At 40.7% G+C, this 21,923-nt stretch overlaps 1 protein-coding gene across 3 annotated transcripts in view; it reads left to right on the forward strand.

Annotated features, from left to right (window-relative positions):
- LOC141505372 (tyrosine-protein phosphatase non-receptor type substrate 1-like) overlaps positions 1–20,537 on the forward strand; it is an 86,969-nt gene extending 66,432 nt beyond the window's left edge. For all 3 annotated transcript variants that reach the window (XM_074211174.1, XM_074211172.1, XM_074211173.1), the window contains 3 exons: positions 278–302; positions 5,817–5,856; positions 11,684–20,537. In XM_074211174.1, coding sequence (XP_074067275.1) covers positions 278–302; positions 5,817–5,856; positions 11,684–11,950 — 332 coding nt within the window. In that variant the 3' untranslated portion in view covers positions 11,951–20,537. The remainder of the gene's footprint in view (positions 1–277; positions 303–5,816; positions 5,857–11,683) is intronic.
- Positions 20,538–21,923: the final 1,386 nt, after the last annotated feature.

The following is a 21,923-nucleotide window of genomic DNA, read 5'->3' on the forward strand; positions in this document are numbered from 1 at the left end:
GGTCAGAGGCTTTCTACCCAGGTTCCCTCTGCTCTTTCCTCTGTACCAGAAGGCAGCTAACATATTTCACATTATTAATATCAGTTTCCTTTTCCTCCCTTGCCATCCTCATTCCCGGAAAATAGCTTTGTATGATTTTAAAGAAATATAGGGATTTTTTTACAAGTTTTTCTAGAAAGTACTGAGAGGCATTGCCTACTTCATGCATGAAGATCATAAGAATGGAACCTTTTAAAGAATAGTAAATGAATGGATTTTTTTTCTTTCTTTCTTTCAGCAAAAGGTTCGACTTCTTCTACAAGGTAAGTGCAGGATAAAGGGGAAGTGGGGATGGGTTTGATTTTATTTTTTTAATTAAATGAAGTAAAGTAGATAGCTGAGACAGAAAGACCTGGTATCAAGTCTTGCTTCTGACTCTTCCTGGCTGTCCCAGGACAATTCACTTCCCCCTCTCAATGGCACTGAGTAACTCAGAAGAGGCTGGTCAGCATTTGTATTATGTTCTTCACTGGGAGGACTCTGTACTGATGAAATAACAGATGAGAAAAAAAAAGAAAAATATTTGGCAATCCAGGGTCACATGTAAAATTATGCTCCCTATGTCCCCACCTTGTTCCTTGTGTTTTGTTATGAAATCATTTCTGCCTTGGTGATCTTCACTGACTTTCCCTTTTTAATGCCTCATCAAAGCAGGGAGGTGACTCTCATTCCTAGAAGTCAGCAAGTGTTTATTAAGCACTTACTATTTACCAGACTAGTGCTAAGCTAAAAAGATGCTCACTGAGGGCAGCCTGCTGGCAAGAACTAAGTCTGAAGAGGCTTATTGTCAGAGGGTTGGCCACCATGGAAATGAACAGCATTGACCAAATCAACCCAATATAGACTGTCTCCACTATGGAGGCGTTACCATTCAGAACTCACTGTTGATATCACAAATGCTTGAAGTTGCATCCTCTCTGATAACTTTGTGCTGGATACTTTAAAGAGGATAAACTTCAGTGTAGCTAAAACACTCTATCCCTAGAGCTGCCCCAACAATTCAGAATCTGTCAGGCAATAAATATTTATTTATTTGGTTTTTGCAAGGTAATGGGGTAAAATGACTTGCCCAAGGTCACACAGCTAAGTAAGTATTAAGTTTCTGAGGCTGGATTTGAACTCAGATCTTCCTGTCTCCAGGACCAGTGCTCTATTGATTGCACCACCTAGTTGCCCCTGTAATAAATATTTATTAATCACCCAAGCACTCACATTAAGACCAAGGGTGCCAAAAAAGGCAAAGCCAGGCCTGCCTTCAGGGTGTTTACCTTCTAACAGGAGAAACAGTCAAGCAACTAAGCACAAGTGGGCTGTTTACAGGACAGATTGGAAACCATCAATGGAGGGAAAGAAGGAGGGATTTTAGGTGGAACTTGAAGGAAGCCAGAAGGTTCTGGGCATTAGGGAGAGCCAGGGAAAATGTCCAGCATCACGAGATGGAGTATCTCATTTAGGAACAGCAAGGTGATCAATGTCCCTGGATCACTGAATTTATATGGGAGATGGGAGTGAGAGAAAGGTATAATAAGACTGGAAAACCAAATTGTGCTAAGCAGAAGATTTTTTTTATTCAATTTATAATTAAATGCCCCTACCAGGGCAGTTAAGTGGCATAGTAAAGAGAGCCCCAGGCTTAGAATCAAGAAGATCTGAATTCAAATCCAACCTCTATATTCCCTAGCTGTGTATCCCTGTGAAAGTCACTTAGTCTCTATTTGCCTAAGTTTCCCCTTCTGTAATCTTCCCAGGTTTGTTATGAGAATCACAAATTGATATTTTATTTTATTTTTCCAATTACATTATGAAAGTTTTTCAACATTCATCCACTTACATATTTATGTTACACAATTTTCTTCCACCCATTCTCCCCCCCCAACAGCAGTCTAATGAATGTTTGTACATGTACATTTGTTTTTAATATGTTTACATATTAGTCATTTTATGTATGAGGAATCAGGCCTAAGGGAAAAGAAAGAAAACCATAAAATAGAAAGGAAATAATAAGATATTTTTTAAAAGTGAACCTAGTGTTCATTCATATTCTGTGGGGGGGGGTTTGGTTTTCATTTTGTCTTTGTTTTGTTTTTTGGTCTGCATGTGAATGGCATTGTCCATATCTCCCAGGGTTGTCCTATCTCTCTGAACTGCTGAGAGGAGCTGCATCCATCATAGTTAATCAACTCACAGTGTTGTTGTTAATGTGTACAATGTTCTCTTGGTTCTGCTCCCTTTGCTCAGCATCAGTTCATGTAATTCTTTCCATGCTTCTCTAGAGTCCAGTCATTCATGGTTTCTTATAGAACTCCATAATATTCCTATACCATAATTTGTTCAGTTACCTACCTATAGTTATATATTATGTTACATATTACAATCATTGTATATATATATTATACATAATATATATCAAAACAATATATACATAATACATAATAATTATTTTTATAAGATACTAATAATAGCTGAATTTTATGTAGCACTTTAAGGTTTACACATTGTCCATGTGTTAGTTTATTTGAATGGCCCTGGAAGCTGTTATTTTCCCCAAATTAACAGATGAAAAGTTAAGTAACTTGACCATAGATGCTTAGCTGATAAGTTTTGCACTGAGACTGGATTTGAACTCAGGTCTTCCAGAACCCCAGTTTAGCACTGTATCTACTTTATCTCTTAACCACCTAATTAATTATCCTGTATCTATTTCCCACTTTCTCAAATCTGTCTTAAATATACCACTAGTTTCATCTTTCTAAATTACCACTTTTATCAGGTCTCTTCATTGCTCAAGAGCCTTCAATGATTTTCCATTGTTTACAAATACAGCCTGACCTGCTGAGTTTGTATTTCTAAGGCTCTCTACATTCAGTTGGGCTTAATATAGTGGGATAAACATTACCCATGTATATGGGATCTGAGTTCAAATTCTGATTCAGAAGAGGCATCTAGGTAGATAGAGTGCTAACCCTGGAGTCAGGAAGACCTAAGTTCAAATGTGATCTCAGACATCCCTATTAGTTGTGTGATCCTACCCATGTCACCTAACCCTGATTGCCTGACCCTCCCCCCAAAAATATTCTGCTTCAGCTATTACTGTGAATTTGGATAAGAGATGTAACTTCTCCAGGCCTCCCTTTTTCTTATCTGTAATATGATGGGATTGGACTAGATGCCTTTGAGGTTCCTTCTAGCTCTGGAATAATGATACTGCCTTTCTAACTTTATCTCCTATTATTACCCATGGTCAGCCTGGTCCATATATTGTCCATCTAAATATGCTTTAGGCTTTTAACACTTCCACAGTTTTGCCTGTGCATTTCTCACTCCTCTAGAAGGCCCTTTTCCTCCATAGAAATCACCCTATATTTCAAAGTCTAGCTCAAATTTCATTTCTTCCAGGAAGCCTTCCTGATTTCCCCAGGTCATAGAATTCTCTTTAATCTGTGTCTTTCTGAATCAAAAGCATTTACAGTTAGATCCCAATCAGTGTAAATGAGGAATCCCTTGAAGTGCTTGAATTATTTGAATCTACACTGCCAGTTTCCATTGGGATAAAACCAATAATCCTATTTCACATAATTATAACTTATAATGGTGACAATTTAAATACAGGCAACCATTTCAGAGGATGCCCTGTTTGCACTAATTGGGGCTTGACTATAGTGTAAATGATCTTATAGAGTTAGCTATCCTTGCACATACATGCTTTATGTGTCTCATTTCCCCTATTTGATTATGAGCTCCTAAAGTACAGGAATTATATCTCATTTCCAGTGCAAAACCAAGCACAGCATCTTGTAGTGAATGCTTAACAGCACTCATTCGTTGATATTTTTTCTCCCCAAAGAAATACACAGTAACCCCAATGTTATTGTTTGTGTTTCATGTCCTTCAGTATGTTTCTAACGAAGCCTTCCCAGGAGCTCTTTCACATGGCCAACTCCAGAATTACTTTGAGTAAAGCTTAATATTTACTTCCTATTAAGTGACTGACTCTCTCTCTCTTGAGGTTCCTAGTTCATCAGCTTCCAGAATCTATCAGTGTTTAACCCCACAGCCAGATAGCTCAGGCAGCCAAGTTGTGAAGCTTCCCCTTTAGACTTAGAGCATCTCTCCAAAGTTACAACTGAAATAGGATTTCTTAATCTATAGCAGGGATGGTTAACCTGGACATTCAAGAGTCCATGAATTTAGATGGGGAAAAATATTATTTCTTTATTTCTATAGAATTGGTTTCCTATATAATCTTTTATGTTTATTTTATGTATCAAAACTATAATTCTGAGAAAGGGTTTATAGATTTCCCCTGATGCCAGAGGAGTCCCTGATGCCTAAAATAATATTAAGAATCCTTATTTTATAGGACAGAGGACTACAGAATCAAAGATTCAGAGCAAAAATAGTCTTTAGAGGCCATTGAGTTCAGATCTCACTCTTCCACCATCCCTGTTTTACAAATGAGGAAATTAAGGCACAGAGAAATTAAGTGACTTGCCCAGGGGTCACAAAGGTAGTAAATATCTGAGGCAAGATTTGAACCCAGTTCTTTCTTATTCCAAGTCTCACTCCCCATCCACTAAGCTATAGTGCCTCTTTATACATAATCTATCTGTCCATAATCTATTAGGACCCAGAAACATAAAACACTCATTCAACAAACATTTATTAAGTGTTTACTATGCTTAAGGCTTTCCAGAAAAGCTGGGAGATGTCAAGATGAATAAATCATGGTCCTTGCCCTAAAGGAAACTGAAGTCTAGCAGAAAAGAAAAACCATTTAAAAGACTCTCCTTATCTCAGGAGAGATAGTATGGTGTCTTAAAGGATCACTGGCCTTAGAATCTGAAGATGCAGGTCTTTGACAGCTCTGTGAACTTAGGAAGGTCACTTAATTTTTCTGAACCTCAACTCCCTCATAATAACAAGAAGTTAACTGGGCACTGTGATTCAGGATCCTCCAGTCAGGTGTACTCACCCCCAGGAGGGAAGTGTTTCTGTGGAAACATGGGATTTGTCATGCTCAGTGATTGCTACTTGAGCTTGATGCACTGTCACTCCAAGATTAACTTTTGTGGACAAACTCTGTTGCTTAACACTGATAATATCCAGTCTCTTGTCCCTTGGACCTCGAGTTTCATGCTTGAAAATCAATCACTCCCCGGCAGAATAATAACAGTGACCACTTCTGAAGTGCCTTTCAATTTCTACTGTGCTTTCCTTACCTGGGTAGTATAACTGCACCCCATTTTACAGAGGAGGAAGCTGAGGCTCAGGAAAATAAAATGGCTTGTTCAAATTCACATAGCTAATAAGTGTTGAAGCTGAGGTTTGAATTCATTTCTCTTTATTCCAAGGCAAGTGCTCTTTCTACCGTAAGGGGTGTTACTCAAGTGGATTTGAGGACAATCATAGCTCACATTTCTATATTATCCTAATGTAGTTTTCTCTTAGTAGCTCTGTGAGCTAAACAATACAAGTTTCCTGACAACAGTCAGGAAACTGAGGCTTAATAAGATGAGGGGATTCATCCCAATCATTGAGCTAATTAAGTAGTACAGTCACCCAACTAGTTAAGTATACTCCTCATCAGGCCCATGTTCTTTCCATGACACAGCATTGCCTGGGAACCAAGTATATGGTGATGTCTTAGTTCAGACCCATGGGGGTCATAGTCCTTGAATAGTATCCATTAAAGTAAGCTGTGTTACTGGTTTCTCACTACAAAATGAAGCAATTTTGCTGATTTATTTGATGTCTCCCTTCTTGGCCTTCTCTTCTAGATTACATGAGCCGGAAAAAAATGCCAGAGACCTAAGCCAGGTACGTATAGTGCTTTCCAAGTTTTGTGCCTTGAAGGATTCAATGACTTTTTTCTTTTTTGTAAAAAGAGCCAGGTTAAAAATGAATGCTGAAAGGAATCAGGGAGGTTTGGGGGCAGAGGGAAGATAGTAACTGGGTGGTATAAATGTTGAGAGAAGAGAGCTGCCTTTGGGAATTTTGCCCATTCAGACCATTCCATCCTTGAGTGACAGACTTCATAAGCAGAGGACCAGTGAAACACCTCCTCATTTTGTACCATTCTTGTCCCTATCCTCCTAGAAATCTTCCCAAGAGGATTCTCCTAGTGGAGGCCTCTCCACAGCTTCTTAATATTTCATGGGAACCCTGGGTAGTCCATGTTGCTGCCAGTCTTTTATCCATCAGTTTTGGCACATGACTGACCCTCTTTCTTTTCCAGTCATCCATATCCTTGATGGCTTAAGATGACAGAGGAATGAATCTGGGTCACACATTGTGCTTGTAATTACTTTGGGATCCAGATTCAATTCAGTAAATAGCACCCTACTTCAGACTTTACATTTGACTCTCTACCTAGTTATAATAATTCACAGTTCTTATCACTTTCAGACTAAAAGCTTGCAAAAATAACAATAATTCACATTTTTATAACTCCTTCCATCTGCCATTCACTGTTCTAAGTGCTTTAAAAATACTATTTTATTTGATCTTCACAATAAGCCTGTGAGGTAAAGTACTATTATTATCATATCATCATCATCATCATTATTATTATTATCCCCATTTCACAACTGAGATAAAGAGAGGTTGAGTGACTTGCCCAAGGTCATACAGTTAGTAAGTGTCTGGAGGAAAGATTTAAATTCAGTTCTTCCTGGGTCCAGGGTTGGTCCTTTTTCTACTGCACCACCAAGATGCCTACTATTCCTTATACCCATACTATAAGATAGGTAGTGAAGGAAATAGTGCCTGCTTTAAAGATCATATTAATTTCCTGAGATCACCCAATTAATAATGGATCAAGTCAGGTTTTGAACCCAGATCTCCCAACTCCAACATCTTTTCCACTGTGTTACCTTGCCTTACTCTTGGTAATTCAACCAACCTATTTCTAGAGTTTTTTGTTTCTTTGGTGGTAAGCTTGTCACTTCAGAAATCTTTCCCTAGTTGCTTGCTATCCCCCCCCCATTGATTACTGCTTGCTGACCCTCCTTCACTACTGATATTCACCAGGTAATATGAGGTTATTACAAATCTAGCACTCGAGGATCTGTAGGCTTGCCCCTGTGCTTACAGTGAAAGAGCTCTAGTCATCCTTGACATTCTCCATCCTCACCTATAGTTTAGATTTAATCTTTGGGAGTGAATTTGGTACTGGTGGCAGCACAGACTTAGAATCCCTGGAACATGGTGTTCTGGCCACTGATTAAAAATTGCACAGACTACAGTGATTGTAGCTCACCAGTCATGGCACTGGATGATTGCTAAGTGTTGGAAAGGAATGTCTCTTCCAAACTCATTATTTTTTATTAGCAGGCCTGTTGAAAGAACATGTCCAGCAATAATGAGATCCAGCTTAAATTCCTGGCTATACCACTAACTTGCCATATTTCTTAAGATGAAGAACCTCTCCTCCTTGGTCCTCAATTTCCTCCTTTGTAAAATGGCTTGGTGGGGATAGGGTGACAGCTGAGATTCTGTCTGATGTTCATCTAAGATTTTGAAAAGGCAACATTCAGAGGAGTAATGGATAGTATCTCATGGTCTAAAATTCTACAAGAAGATTCACTAGGAAGTTATCTACCAACTTCAATTTTTAACAAGATATATAGATATCTAGTGTGGAAGTATGTTTTGCATGACTTCACATGTATAATTGACATCATATTATTGCTTTCTCAAAGAGTGGAAGAGGGGAAGGAAGGAAAGAATTTGGAATTAAAACTTTTCAAAAAATGAATGTTCAAATCAATTATCATTGAAGATATGAATAGAAAATGGAAGGAACAAGAGATGGCAGAAGACAGAATTGGGAGTGCCAAAGCTCAGAAGGAGCTGACTCTAGCAAAGAAGCAAAAGTCAACAAAAGAGGGAGTTTTCAGCTATTTGGGGGGAAACTGAGGATCAAAGAAGGGATAAGACTATTGCTTTGAGCAGATGGATAGATAGATAGCAAGCAGAGAGAGCTATTCAATTCTTATATTTCTCTCCTGTTTCCTCTAAAAGGGAGGAGAATGCCCTTTGTACTATCAATGACAGTATAAAAATGGCTAACAGGAAATTCATGTCCAAGATCAGTGATGAGATAGTAAAAGAGCTTCCCTTTCCTCCTTTCACCCCATCTCCCTACACCCCAAGTGCCCTTGATGAATTCAAGGCATCTGGTGCCACTGAACTACATCTTTGTCCCCTAAGAGAATAGACAAGTACAATCGCTGAATCACTGTCAGTGATCTTTGAAAGAAGGTGAAAAATAGAAGTCCTGCAGGACTAGAGAAGGACTAATGTCCCAATTTTCAAAAATAATAATAATAATAATAATAAAGTCTACAAACTATAGACCAGTGAGTTTTGACTTCAATTTCTGGGGGTAAATTCTCTAATGAATCGTTAAAGAAGAGATGGTCAGTGAATATCTAGCAAAGGAAGCAGTCATTACAAAGAGTCAGCATGACTCATGGACAGGTCATGTCAGACTAACCTCATTTCTTTTTTTGACACTGTTGCTAAGCTAGTAGATCAGAAGCATGCTATATATATGGTTTATCTGACTTTTAGCAAAGCATTGATAAAATAGCATGCATTCTATTCTTAAAGAAAACTTAGTGGTAGATTAGACAGAGATCTCAACTATGTGGCATACAGTCCATAATACTCTTGAATGGGACCTGAATCAGATTAAAATGTAATTGGAAAGTATTAAAATAAAATAGAACACAGATCATTTTTAATATGAGGCAGCTAGGAGGTTTAATATTATATCAGACCTAGAATCAGGAAGATTCATCTAACTGAATTCAAATCTGGCCTAAGACACTTACTAGCTATGTGGTCCTGGGCAAGTCACTTAACCCTGTTGGAGGAGAATATTGCAAAGTATTTTTGCCAAGAAAACCCCAAATGGGGTCATAAAGAATCAAACACAACTAAACAATAACAACAACAATTTTGTGTGTGTGTTGTGTTTTTTCTAAGTCAATATTGTTGCCTGCAGGGATCCATAGTAGCCCCTCTTTCTATTTGAGTTTGACATCATTGCACTGGATGACAGAATTAGAATCTCTAAAGACCTTGACAACCTAGAGCATTGAGAGTAAAATGTAATCAGATAAATTCCAAGAGGTTTAAATGTCAAGACTTAAGACTTGGAGTCAAAGGTCAACTTCACAAAATTTGAGGGAAGAGGCATGGCTAATTAGTATCTCATATGAAAAAGATCTAAGGTTTTTAGTGGACTCTATAGGAGTCAGCAAAATAGTGTGGCAGTTCCAAAAGGTAATGACATCTTGGGCTACATGGAGGGGCAGAGAAGATGGTCCCTCTACATTCAACGAGTCATTCTACATCTGAAGTGGTGTGTGTTCATTCTTGGGCACCACAGTACAAGGAGGCTATAGATAATCTGAGAAATATCCAGGGGAGGCAGTCAAGATGGTAGAGGGTCTTGAGTATAGGTCATGAAGTTAGTTGGGAATGGCCTCCTTAATGCAGATAAAACTCTTGGGTAGAGTCTTTTTGTTTGTTTTTATTTTGAACAACTTTTGTTTGGATTAGAGATTAAACTTATTCTATTATACCTCAAAGAGAACAGAACCATGGATAGAAGTTGTAAAGAGGTGAATTTAGGCTAGGCACAGAAAAAGGAAACAGCATTCTGATAATGAGTTGTTCAGAAATGGCATGGACTGCCTTAAGAATGGATGGGTTTCTGTCACTGGAAGACTTCAAGCATTGATTGGATACATGTTTGGTATGTTGGTAGGATTTCTTTGAACAATTGAGCTAGATTGTTAAATAATGCTAATAATAACAAACATTTATATAACACTTTAAAGTTTGCAAAATCCCACAACTCAAGAGGTTGGTACATCTTATTCTACAGATAAGGAAAATGAAGTTAAGAAATTAAGTGATTTATCCTATTTATTGATAAGCTAGTGAGAGCCTGAGGCAAGATTTGAACTCAGGTCTTCCTGACTCCAGGTCCAGCTTCCTATCTACTAAACTACACCTGAGCTGCTTCTCTGAGATTCCCTTCCAATGTTAAAATTCTTAGATTCTGTGATTTTCTGCAGCCCTGACAGTCTGTGTTCTATGGTCCCTTCCAGTTCTTGTTATTCAATCACTCAGTTGTGTCCAATGTTGGGACCCCATGGACTACATAGCACACCTGGCCCTTCTATCCTCCACTATCTCTAGAAAGCTAGTTTCCATGACACTTTGCATCCAATTCATCTTCTGCCATACCCTTGTCCTTTTGACTTTAATCTTTGCCAACATTAAGATCTTTTCTAATAAATCCTACTTTCTCATTATATGGCCAAAGCATTTCAACTTTCAGCTTCAGTATTTGACCTTTCAGTAAATAGGCTGAATTAATTTTTTTTAGGTATTGACTGATTTCATCTCTTTGCTGCCCAAGAGGCTCTCAAAAGTCTTCTCCAACACCACAATTTGAAAGTGTGGTATTCAATTTTCCTTATAGCCCAATTCTCACAGTCATACATCTGCTATTGAAAAGACCTTAGCTTTAACTCTACAGACCTTTGTCAGCAAGGTGATATCTCTGTTTTTAGCATGCTATACATATTTTGCTATATTTCCAAATAGTGCATCATTGCTGTCTACAGTGACCTTTGAACCCAAGAATATAAAATCTGACACTGCTTCCATTTCTTCTTTGTTTGCTGAGAAGTGATGGGACCAGTTGCCAAGATCTTGCATAAGTATGAGCTAGATTCATCACCTGAACCAAGTTCAGATATCCAATTCCCATAGGATTCCTTTTACCAGATATCAGTTTGCTTTAGGATCAGAATACTAGGTTTTGTTTCCTATAAATGAATGAGTCAGCTGATCTCAGTGATAAAAACCAAGGTTCTAGAGATCTCAGAAGAGAACCAGTTTGCATAGAATAGAGCCATTGTGTCACTGATGGCTTAAAAAGAGGGTTAGTAGGACTTAATTTGGATTCATTCATATTATATAAAGCTAGAAACAATAGTAAAGATTAGTCAAATTAATAGAACTTGTTGGGGCAGCTAGGTGGCACAGTGGATAAAGCACTGGTCTTGGAGTCAGGAGTACCTCGGTTCAAATCCGGTCTCAGACACTTAATAATTACCTAGCTGTGTGGCTTTGGGCAAGCCGCTTAACCCCATTTGCCTTGCAAAAAAAAAAAAAAATAGAACTTGTTGTTTGACAAACTTATTTCTGCTCTGAAATTGTCTGCTGACTTCTAATCCCTTGCCATTTTCTCAAACTTCAATGTTTTCCATCAAGAGGAGGAAGAATAGTCATATTAAGTCAAAAGATATGAGTTCCTCAGTAATTAGAGCACCTGCCCTGGAGTCAGGAGCTCCTGAGTTCAAATCTGGCCTCACAAATTTAATAATTTCCTAGCTGTATGACCTTGAGTAAGTCACTTAACCCCATTATCTTGCAAAAAAAGAGATAAGAGTTCAAACCCCAGCTCAATCATTTACTAGCCACAAGACCTTGAGCAAAGTACACTTTCTCTCTGGGTCTGTTTCCTTCCCAATAAATGAAGAGGTTGGGTTTCATAATCCCTACCATCTCTTCTGCTTCTAAATGCATTGACTGAATTCTCTGTTGCTCTGTCATCTAGATCCAGGAAGCAAATGATATCAACAATGACATCACATATGCAGATCTCAACCTGCCCAAAGGGAAAAAGAGCACCCCTCGAGCTATGGAGACCAACAATCAGACTGAGTATGCCAGCATCCAGACTGGCCCATCCCCTCAGCGGGAGGATAACCTGACCTACGCAGACCTGGACATGGTCCACCTGAATCGATCATCCAAGAAGACTACAACCAGACCTGAAGAATCTTATTCAGAATATGCCAGTGTCCAAGTCCAAAGGAAGTGAATGCCGCCTCTGGGTTGCTGCGGAGCAGTGGAGGAGGCAATACAGGAAGGCTCTTGCTGGAGCTCTGCAAAGTTGGTGGTATAGCCCCCCAGGAAATGCAGTGGAAGTGCCCGCCAATCTCTGCTCGCTGCAAAAGCCGAGTCCTTTGGGACTCATTGATGAGGGGGGAGGATGGCCCTGCATTGCTCTCCGCGGTACACTAACTCATGAGTTTGGTGTGCACTTCCACCGAGGGACCAAGGGTTTTGGGGCAAGCTACATTTCAAACATTTCCAAATGCAGAGGGTGACATTCCAAAACTAGGGCTGAGTAAAGGAACACCAGTCTGGGAATTTGCTGCCCTTCCCCACTGTGGTGGCATCACAATGGCCTGGGAGCCCAGACTCCCCTCCCTGCCCCAGCCCAGTCTGCCCTGCTGAATTGGAGGCATGCTCTTTAGACAGATCACCTTCATGGCTTTTCAGTAACACAGTCACTGACTCCAGTGTCTCCCCAAATACATTCCAGGGCAAAATACGAAGGAAAAGCCTACCCTCTCTTCCCCCAACCCACCTGTGACTGCACGTTGCTCTAAGAGATAATTCTCCAGATGCTAGAATTTTATCTGCAGAGAGGCTGGAAAGACAACTTTGTGCCTGTTCAGTGAGACTTGGCTAGGGGTTATGGTCAGGCTTCTCAGTTCTCCTCCTTGTGTTGCAGAACAGATGTCTGTCAGGAGAGGTGGATCTTCATACTAAATCAGAACAACTACAATTCACTCTTGACCAAGGGTCGTGTGTGACTTGACTCTCCCCTGGACAACGCTCCCCCAAACTCAGTTGTCCCAGCTCCATACAGACACACCTCTCATTTCTAGACCTGAATTTTGCTTCCAGCCCACACTAACACAGCAATGCCTCGCTGCTGTTTACCTGTAAATTATTAAGAAATGTGAAATGTGCAATCTTGAAACCAAGGTGTTAGAAAATTTGATCTGTGGTTTTTTTTCTTTTAAGCATTATATTGACTCTTTGTCATGTGTTGAAGTCCTGTGTTGCACATGGTTGAGTCTTACAGGGTGTAGGAGGGTTTATCCTTTTGCAGTTCAGGATGAGTTTTCTTGAAGCAGTAACAGAATTCTATACAGTTACCAGATAACTGGACAGATAGCTGCTGTCCAGCTAATCCTTGGGGACACCTAGCTTTCTGAATGTGATTAAATTGATGATGATGACTAGTGGGATGGAGCAAGTGTCCTATGGCTGATACTTCTGTAAACCTTAGCCTTTGCTATAGGCAGAGCTGCTGAGACAATGTCTCCAGGAATTTGGGGAGCAGCTTCCTTGGTTGTATGAGCTAGTGGATAGCCTATCTGAAAATGACCAAACTCAGCTCTAACACTAACTCACTACGTGACCCTAAAAGAGTCACTTAGCCTGGTGCCTCAGTTTCTCCACCTGTAATATGGAAATGAGAAGATTTGCTTTAAGCACTTTATGATTCTGGAGTCCAGGGGACCATTTAGGTGAATTATTCCTCTCACAGAAGCAGTTTAAGAGCCAGTATCGTAGCTCTGACACCTGTTTCCTCTGGGACGCTCCCCTTTTGTTTCTGCTCTTTGCAATGGCCAGAGTGAAGATGAACCAGACAGAGAAGCAGAGTTACCAGAGGGCGTTGACTCTGGTCTCACTCCTCCCTCGTCCTCCCATCGGCAAAGCAGCGGGGTAGACTAATGGCTTCTCCTGTTTTTCCAGCAGTGACACCAATTACCATCCTGTCATTCAGACTGTGCAACAGATCTTCTAGCTAGGAGGCCGACAGGGTGAGGAGATGATGGAGCCAGGAATCCAGGGAGGGCAGATGTTGCATGACCTGTTTTGACTGTGTTGACACATTAACTGTTCAATCTTTTCCAGCTAAATGCAAATATCCCCACTCTCCCAGGGTTCAGCAACTCAGTCCAGCATTCTTGGCTAGGTGAGTCAGAAACAAAAGACCCTGGCCTAAGGAGAACCTTGCCCCCCTCCCCTAGAACATTTTCTGTTGCAGGAACTAACAAAGCTGTTGGGGGTGGGGCAAGGTTGTGGTTTCCAACCCAAGGCTCGTGCTGCTTGGCATGTGAAGAAGACAGGGAAGTATCTGATTAAACATGCAGCACGACCGTAATTGTTGCCGCAATCAGTGTCATCTGTGGGGTTTGTTTTAGGTGGCTTGACAACCACCAGCCAGGAACATCTGGTGAAATCATTTCCTTTTCTTGTGTAGGTCCTTCCAGAACCCAAAAATGTTGGCTTGCAAACTGCCTCCCTAGTCCCCACTCAGCTTCCTTCAGTGGAAAAACCATAGTATTTGAGGAGAACATTCTCAAATCCTCTTGTTCTCTTGGTGCCATCATTTTTTTGTGTGTGTCTTTTATCGGGGTAAGGGATGATATTGGGGGGAGAAAGAAGCCAAAGGGTAATAAGGAACTTTAGCTTTAGCTCAGCTACTTTGAGAGAGAATTGTGTGGAAACAGAATAATGGCACTCAGGTTAGGGAAAAAAAATAGGAACATGAGAAAAAATGTAGTGTTCAAGGTTTCTTTGAAGAACACTGGGAAGGAGCCAGGCCCCCGATTTGTATATACTTGCTTCTTAAACTTTTTTGGCTTGCAAAATATTTTTGTAATAAAGATTTCCGGGAAATAATAATTTGAAAAGTTGGAAAAAAAAAGATCTATTGTCTGTGTCTGTATCCTTAAGGGCTATGGTCTAAGTCAGGGGTGGGGAACATCCAGCTTATAGGTCATATAAGGCCCAGAAAATCATTTGGTCTGACACTGCCAAGGCAACCCAAGCAGGCCTCAAAATTCAATAAATCTAAGAGCTTTTTAGGGGTGAAATAATTAAATTCTTGACCAAATATAGCAGGCTAATTTTTAAGTTGATAATTTTGTGTGGCCCATGTTATAAATATCCAATATAGCCCTTGACAGAAAAAAAGTTCCCTACCCCAATCCAAGTGGTCCCTGGGATATGTTCAGAAGATAGGAAATGCTATATTAATTTTCTATCATATTCAGCACAGAAAAGAAATAGACCCTTTCCTCAAGAAGTTTCCATTCTTCCACTTTCTTTTCTTTCTTTTTTTTTTTTTGGCAAGGCAATGGGGTTAAGTGGCTTGCCCAAGGCCACATAGCTAGGTAATTATTAAGTGTCTGAGACCGGATTTGAACCCAGGTACTCCTGACTCCAGGGCTGGTGCTTTATCCACTGTGCCACCTAGCTGTCCCCCATTCTTCCACTTTCAAAGTTACCAGTAACGTTTTATAATCCTAACATCCTTCCAAAATGATCCCCTGCTGAAGTCCTCCTATCACTGATTGTGGCATGGACCTGATCCTGCGTTCTTGAAGGGGAACACAGACTTTGGGTTTTCCACAATAGGCTAAAAAGTAGGGAACCAGTGATGGGCAGAGTGGGTGTATCTGGAGCACCAGCTAGATGGAATGAAGCTCACTACCGGAAGGCTGGGTGAATTTTCTTCAGCCACACTAACTCACAAAGAACAGATATTTACAAAGAGTGGTTGGTGGGAATAGCTACTCAGAAAAAAAAATCAGATTCTAGAAGTGACCAGAGCTCATGTAAATACTGAAGCACAGTTATGCCCATAACCTAAGGTACAAATCTGAGCTGGTGCTAAATCCCCACCCACTTGACCCTCTAGGACTATAGGCTTTAAGACTATCAGGGACTCTTGGGACCATCAACATAGCCTCTCATCTCACAGATGAAGAGGTGACTCAGAGCACAAATGGAACTGGTCCACCTTGGGATTTTCCACTGTGTCATCCTGCATTCCCCAATAGGTTTGCTTACTACATACAGGTAGCTCCTGGGGAACTTGCTGTCCTCTGTTAATACTGTTAATCATAATGGCTTATATTTATGTAGTACTTTATAAAAAAAAGTACTTAACACTAATGAGTACAGGTATGAAGAAACTAAGGTTCAAAGAATCTACAGTGACAGGCCCACAATTAGAATGGTTTTAAATCCAAGATTTGAAATCAGGATTTCTGACTCTTAAGTCCAACTTCCTTTGCAATCTCCATTGCCACCTTGTACCTTGACTTTAAGAGTGTAGATTTAGAACTGGAAAGAATATCAGAGGCCATCTCATCGAAACCCTTTGGTTTTCTGGACAATGAAACTAGGGCATGGAGATATCGATTACGTTTGACTACCACAAGTAAATATCTGAGGTAAAATTTGAACTTGGGTCTTCCTGACCCCAAAACAATGCCCTATCCTAAATTCGAGGGGCTAAATGACTGCTAAGATTTAGACCTCCTAACAATGTCTACCTCTAATGAGTCCTTTCTTTCATCTTGAGTTTTTGTGGAGTTTCCCCTTCCCCCTAATCTCTCTGACTTCAGCTGATGAGGCACAACAGTGAAATGTCAGAAAAGCACTGGAGCAGAAAGGACTTTTCTGGCATTCAGCCATCATCCTTGTAACTACTTGGGTTGAGGGATAGACTTTGGGCATCATGGAAAGCAAAAAAGGCAAAGTTACAGTAAAAAAAAAGAAAGTGCTGAATACAACCACCATGGTCGCAAGTTTGGAGGCTATTCCCAAGGATCAAGACAAAGCAAAGCAGGGAGGTGACAGGGAGGCAATATAAAGAAATACTTCCTAGAAATTAGGACTGTGCCACAGAGGGGCCATTTCAGGAGGTAATGAGATTCTTACCTTCTATAGGTATTTAAGCAGAGATTAGTTGCCCTAGGAAATACTATAAATTCCTGATTCAGATAAGAATTGAGCAAGATAGACTTTTAAGTCACTTTCAAAATTAAGATTTCTTCTAGGATTTCTAGGCAGTGTAGTATAATGGGAACAGGAATTCTGGAAACCTGTGTTCTAGCCTTGACTGTATAACTGGTTGTATGACCTTTGAATAAGTAATTCCTCTTTGCTGAGCATCAAATTTCCTCATTACTGCTTTGTAAGATTAGAGTAGAAGGCTTTAAGATTCTGTGATTTATATGTATGTGTAGACCAGAAGTACTGTTGATTTTCTGTGAAGGTATACAGGGGTAGCATAATAATAATAATGGGGTATTATGGAAGATTCCATTAATGATCCACCACCAGGAGGGCATACATTATGAAGATGAATTCCTATTGGTATCAGAGACATAACTAGGGCAGGGTGACTGAGGCTTTTCCCTAGGGCACTGTATTTAGCCATCACTGAAAGCATATGAAGTTCTTAAGAGCATAAAAACAATAGAATTTAGTGCCTGGTTGGCAGGAAGACTTCTAAAATAAGAAACTACCAAATGGGCAGATTCCTCTCCTTATGGTTACACACCCAGAAAAGTTCCTCCTCTGCCTGCCCTTTCCACAACAAGCCCTGGAGTTTTTACTTCTCCCCATACCCTTATCGCCCAACTGAACTGAGGGTGCCACTTGCCAGTAACAGGTCTCCTTGATTCATGAGAGGCATGGTGACATAGTGGAAAGATCTGTATTTTAGAAATAAAGGAGCCCCAAGTTTCCACCTTAGTTCTTTCACTGACTTGCTATGTGACTTGGAGTAGTCAGGTACTTCTTCCTTCTCTAAGTCTATTTCATCCTCTGTACAATAAGAGGGTTGTTATTCATTTATGTCCAGCTCTTTGTTGACCCAATTTGGGTTTTTCTTGGCAGAGACACTGGAATGGTTTGCCATTTCCTTCTCAGTTCATTTTACAGATGAAGAAACTGAGGCAGACAGAGGCTAATAGACTTTTCCAAAGTCACACATCTAGAAAGTGTCTGAGGCTGGATTTGAACTCTGAAGATGACCCTTTCTGACTCCAGGTCCTGCTCTCTATCCACTGCACCATCTCACTACCTCTATTGCCAACTAGCTACCCCTAGAAGAAGGTAAGGCTAAGTTTCCTTCTAACTCTAATAAGAAATGAACAGTTATTTGTCTAACTACAATCTGGCCATATTTTCTCACTTAGCCCTGATTCCCCTGGGGCCTCAAGGAATGTATTTGACAGATAAATGACTTAAGTGAGGGATGCAGCCTATTCATCAAAAAGAATATGAGGATCCAGCCTGTGACCTCTCCCTGCTCCAATCTGTCCTTCATGGGCCCTGCCAAAAGAATCTTTCTTCCTCATAGATCTATTCTGCTCACTCAAAGCTCAAAAAACCCCAGTGGCTCCCTAACAACTAATGAGAACAATTCAGAAGTTTCTTGTAATTTGCCTCCCTCCACCTCCAAAGAGGTGGCTCTTTGCCTTTCCAGACTTCTCTCATACTACTCCCCTTCATTTCTTTGCTCTTTTGCCTCTGCCTTATGCCTTAACCAGAACTAAGGAGAGGCATCTGGGTTTCACCCCAGATCATTGAATTTAGAAGGTACTAAAGTATAGGTAGAAAGTATAGACAACCCATAAATTACATTGCAGCAAGTAGTTGGCAAGAATAAGTTACATTAGGAAGAATTATGGAGAGTTTCTAGTCAACTACACAAGTGTTTACCTGGGTATCTCTCTCTCCTTTTCCCTGGCATCCTACCCCCCCCACCATACATACACATACACACACACATTATTCAGCTGAAGGCATACACCTTCATGCCATTGTCCCCAGGCACTGGTTTAAGATACTTGCTTAAGGTGCAAAATTTCCTAGCTGTAGTTCTGCTTTACTTTTACAGCCTAGAATGACTTCTGAAGGCAGCTAGGTAGTTCAATGGCTAGAGTACCAGCCCTGGAGTCAGGAGAACCTGAGTTCAAATTCAACCTCAGACACTTAATAATTACCTAATTGTGTAACCTTAGGCATGTCACTTAATCCCATGCCTTGCAAAAACCTAAAATAAAAATAGAATATTCCTTAGATCTCAACTCAGACACTACCTTTTCCAAGAAACCCTCCCTGACCATTCATGGCTGTAACAATCTCGCCCCCTGAGACCTTGGATGGTACTGGGGTTTTTTCATGTCTCTAATGCATTTATCAAGTAATATTTTGTATTGTATTCATCTGAGTTTGTTTCATAGGTGATGGCAAGATCTTAGAGTTCTTAAAGGAGTCTTAGATATTATTTAGTCTGATCCATACTATCTCCTCCCCTTCATTTACATCTGAGAAAACTGAAGTCCAGAGAGGAAATGATTCACCCAAGATCACTCAGGATGTCACAGAGCCAATATTCTAAACATATTTTCTAATTTGAAATCTCAGTGCACTTGCCTCTAGACTAAGATATCATTAGCATCCCATATTATATAAACTTCTTGTTAGAACTCTGTCTTAACCATACTTTGTATCTTCCCCCAGGATCTAGAGTCTATTTCTGCATACAGTAGGTGATTAATAAATGTTGACCAGATGAAGGAAATGAATGACTACTTGCACTGGAACTAACTGCTTTGGTATTATCAGCCCTGGCAGCAACTTCTTCATAAAGGAAGTTGTGTATTCAAGAGTCTCCCAACAAAGGCTGAAAGAAGAGTAGAGAGGGCAGAGGTAGAGAACCCCCAGAAATCTCTCTGGTTGTAACTGAATGCTGTGTGAACTCAAATTCCGGAACTGAGGGAGGGATTCATTCAAGTGACTGGACTCACTTAAAGCACTCAGAATTCCTAGCTCTAAGTCTCTGTGCTTCCTTTGAGGAGAAGAGTAAGCACAATATAGGGACTGTCAGAGAAAGAAGCGTTTTAGGGAATGGATCCAAGTGGTATGGGAAATAACTTAAAGCAGTTTTGAGAAAGTGAAATAAGGATATGCTGCCTGCAAAAAGAAAAGAACGACTTCTGGTTATGGTTCAGATAATAGGTGTGATTGTTAAATGAGCAAAAACTACAAATCTGGCTGACTGGAGGTTGAGGTATGGAATTAAAGAGTGAGGTGACTCCTTTTTTTTAATGTGGACCAATACAAATCTTCATTGCTTTTGCTGATCGGTGACCTTGAAGTATCTGGATGCCCTTGTCCTGGAAACAGATTTCAACCAACCAATGAAACAATAAATCAGCAAGCTGTGACTAATCACTTACCTTGTGAAGTGCTGGGAATACAAAGACAGTCCCTGCCCTCAAAGACCTTGCATTCTAATAGGAGAGACATCATATGCATAAATCAATACATACTAAATAAAATAAAACTTTTTCATGCCTGAATAGACTGTCTCCATAAGTTCTTGTGGCTGCAAAGATGTCATTCTGAAAAGAATGACCAACCTTCAAATAATGAACCTCAACAAATTTAGCTAGGTTGACCCTCCGATGGTAGGCAGACAGTATTAGGGGCCACACTCAAAATCTATTTCAGCTTCGTAGTCCTGCTGGAACTCATTTTCCACAGGTGTAGCCTTGGAAAGCCCCAGTCACTTACACACCATTAATAAAGAGAAGCATTGGAGGAAGACTTTGATAGACAAAATCAACCAATAGATATTTTAAATTAGTGGCAGTCTTCTCATCTCCTCCAAAATCTCCGGTTCCCCTAAATCTCAGTTCCTGTATAAAACCCAGATGCTCCATTCTTCGTGAAGTCTTGCCTGATCTTACACCATCCCCTGACTGATAATATTCTCCCCACTCCTCAAAATGTCTTCTTCTATCACTTTGGATTCTAATCAGTAATTTAATAAGAGGGAGGTTAAATACCCACTGTGAGCGTGCCTGTGGGGGGGCAGGGGGGAGCAATATATAAAGGAAAGGATGCAATAGATAAAGGAATAAGGCAAGTAAAATTTATTAGGGTGGAAGAGGGAGAGAGCACTCATTTCCAGAGCCCGAGGAAGATTCCAGTTAGCAAGAGCATCTGAGCTGAACATAAAGAAACTGAGGATTCCAGGAGGTGGTAGAGGAGAAAATGTATGTCCAGGATGCAGGGCAGCCTGTGCCTTGTCACAGGCAGAGTATGGAATGCTGAGATCAGGAAACAGCAAATAGGCAGATAATATAAAATTGGTCTAGCAAGGAGCACTGTCACAGTCTGCCTCATAATATTCTTGTTTACATGCCCCAAGCCCCGGTGGCTCTCAGGTCTTTGCACCCCTGAACTTCCCAAGACTCTGTGGCCTTCTAGGCCCCTTCCTGACATTAGTGAGTTCCTTGGAGGGGGTGTATGTGCCCCATTCTCAGTTCCCCAGCTTCATTCTCCTCCTAGTTCTGCACATCCGACTCTGATGACTTGCCACTGTGCTCCCCAGGGGCCTTCTCCCAGCTCCTTTTTTTCAGCTGCCCCTCATACTCTAAAGGGCAACCAGATGGAGCAGTGGATAGAGTCAAGAAGACCTGAGTTCAAATTTCCCTTTGGACAGTAGCTGCATGACATGCAGTAGCTGCATGTCACTTTGCTCTGCCTCAGTTTCCTCATCTGTAAAATGAATTGGAGAAGGAAATGGCACACCATTCCAGTATGCTTGCTAGAAAGACTCCAAATGGGATCACAGCAGGACAAAATTTCTATGTAAAATTCTCTCTTTAGGAGTAAAGCTCCTTGAGGGCAGGCACTGTGGGTTTGGTTTTGGGTTTTTGGCCTGTATTAGTATTTCCAGTGCCTAGTGCAGCATCTGGCACCTAATAAGCGCTTCCTTAAGGCCTATCTGTTCCCCAGCAGACCATAATCTCCTAGAGGGTACAGACTGTGTGCTATTTGGGGGAGGGGGTGTTTTTTGTTTTAATCTTTGTATTCTCAGGGGCAAGTAGTCACTAAATAAATGTTTGCTGGCAAAGAGCCTGCCCTTGAGCCCAGAACTCCTGCCTCCCTCCACCCCATCTCCTTTCCTGCCCTGTGTTCTCTCCGCTACATCTTATCAATAAATGCTTGATGATTGATCTCACTCAGCATGTGGGCCTGCTTCAGGGGAGAAAATGTCCTCTGACAGCGAGGGGCCCGCTAACAAGCCCTTCGAAGGAAAACACCGAGCCCTCCGTACCCTCAGAAACCAGGAAGGATGGGGCTCGGGCCGGGGAAGCTCTCTTCCCCCGCCC

Source organism: Macrotis lagotis, chromosome 1, assembly GCF_037893015.1.
Source record: "Macrotis lagotis isolate mMagLag1 chromosome 1, bilby.v1.9.chrom.fasta, whole genome shotgun sequence".
NCBI lineage: Eukaryota > Metazoa > Chordata > Mammalia > Peramelemorphia > Peramelidae > Macrotis > Macrotis lagotis.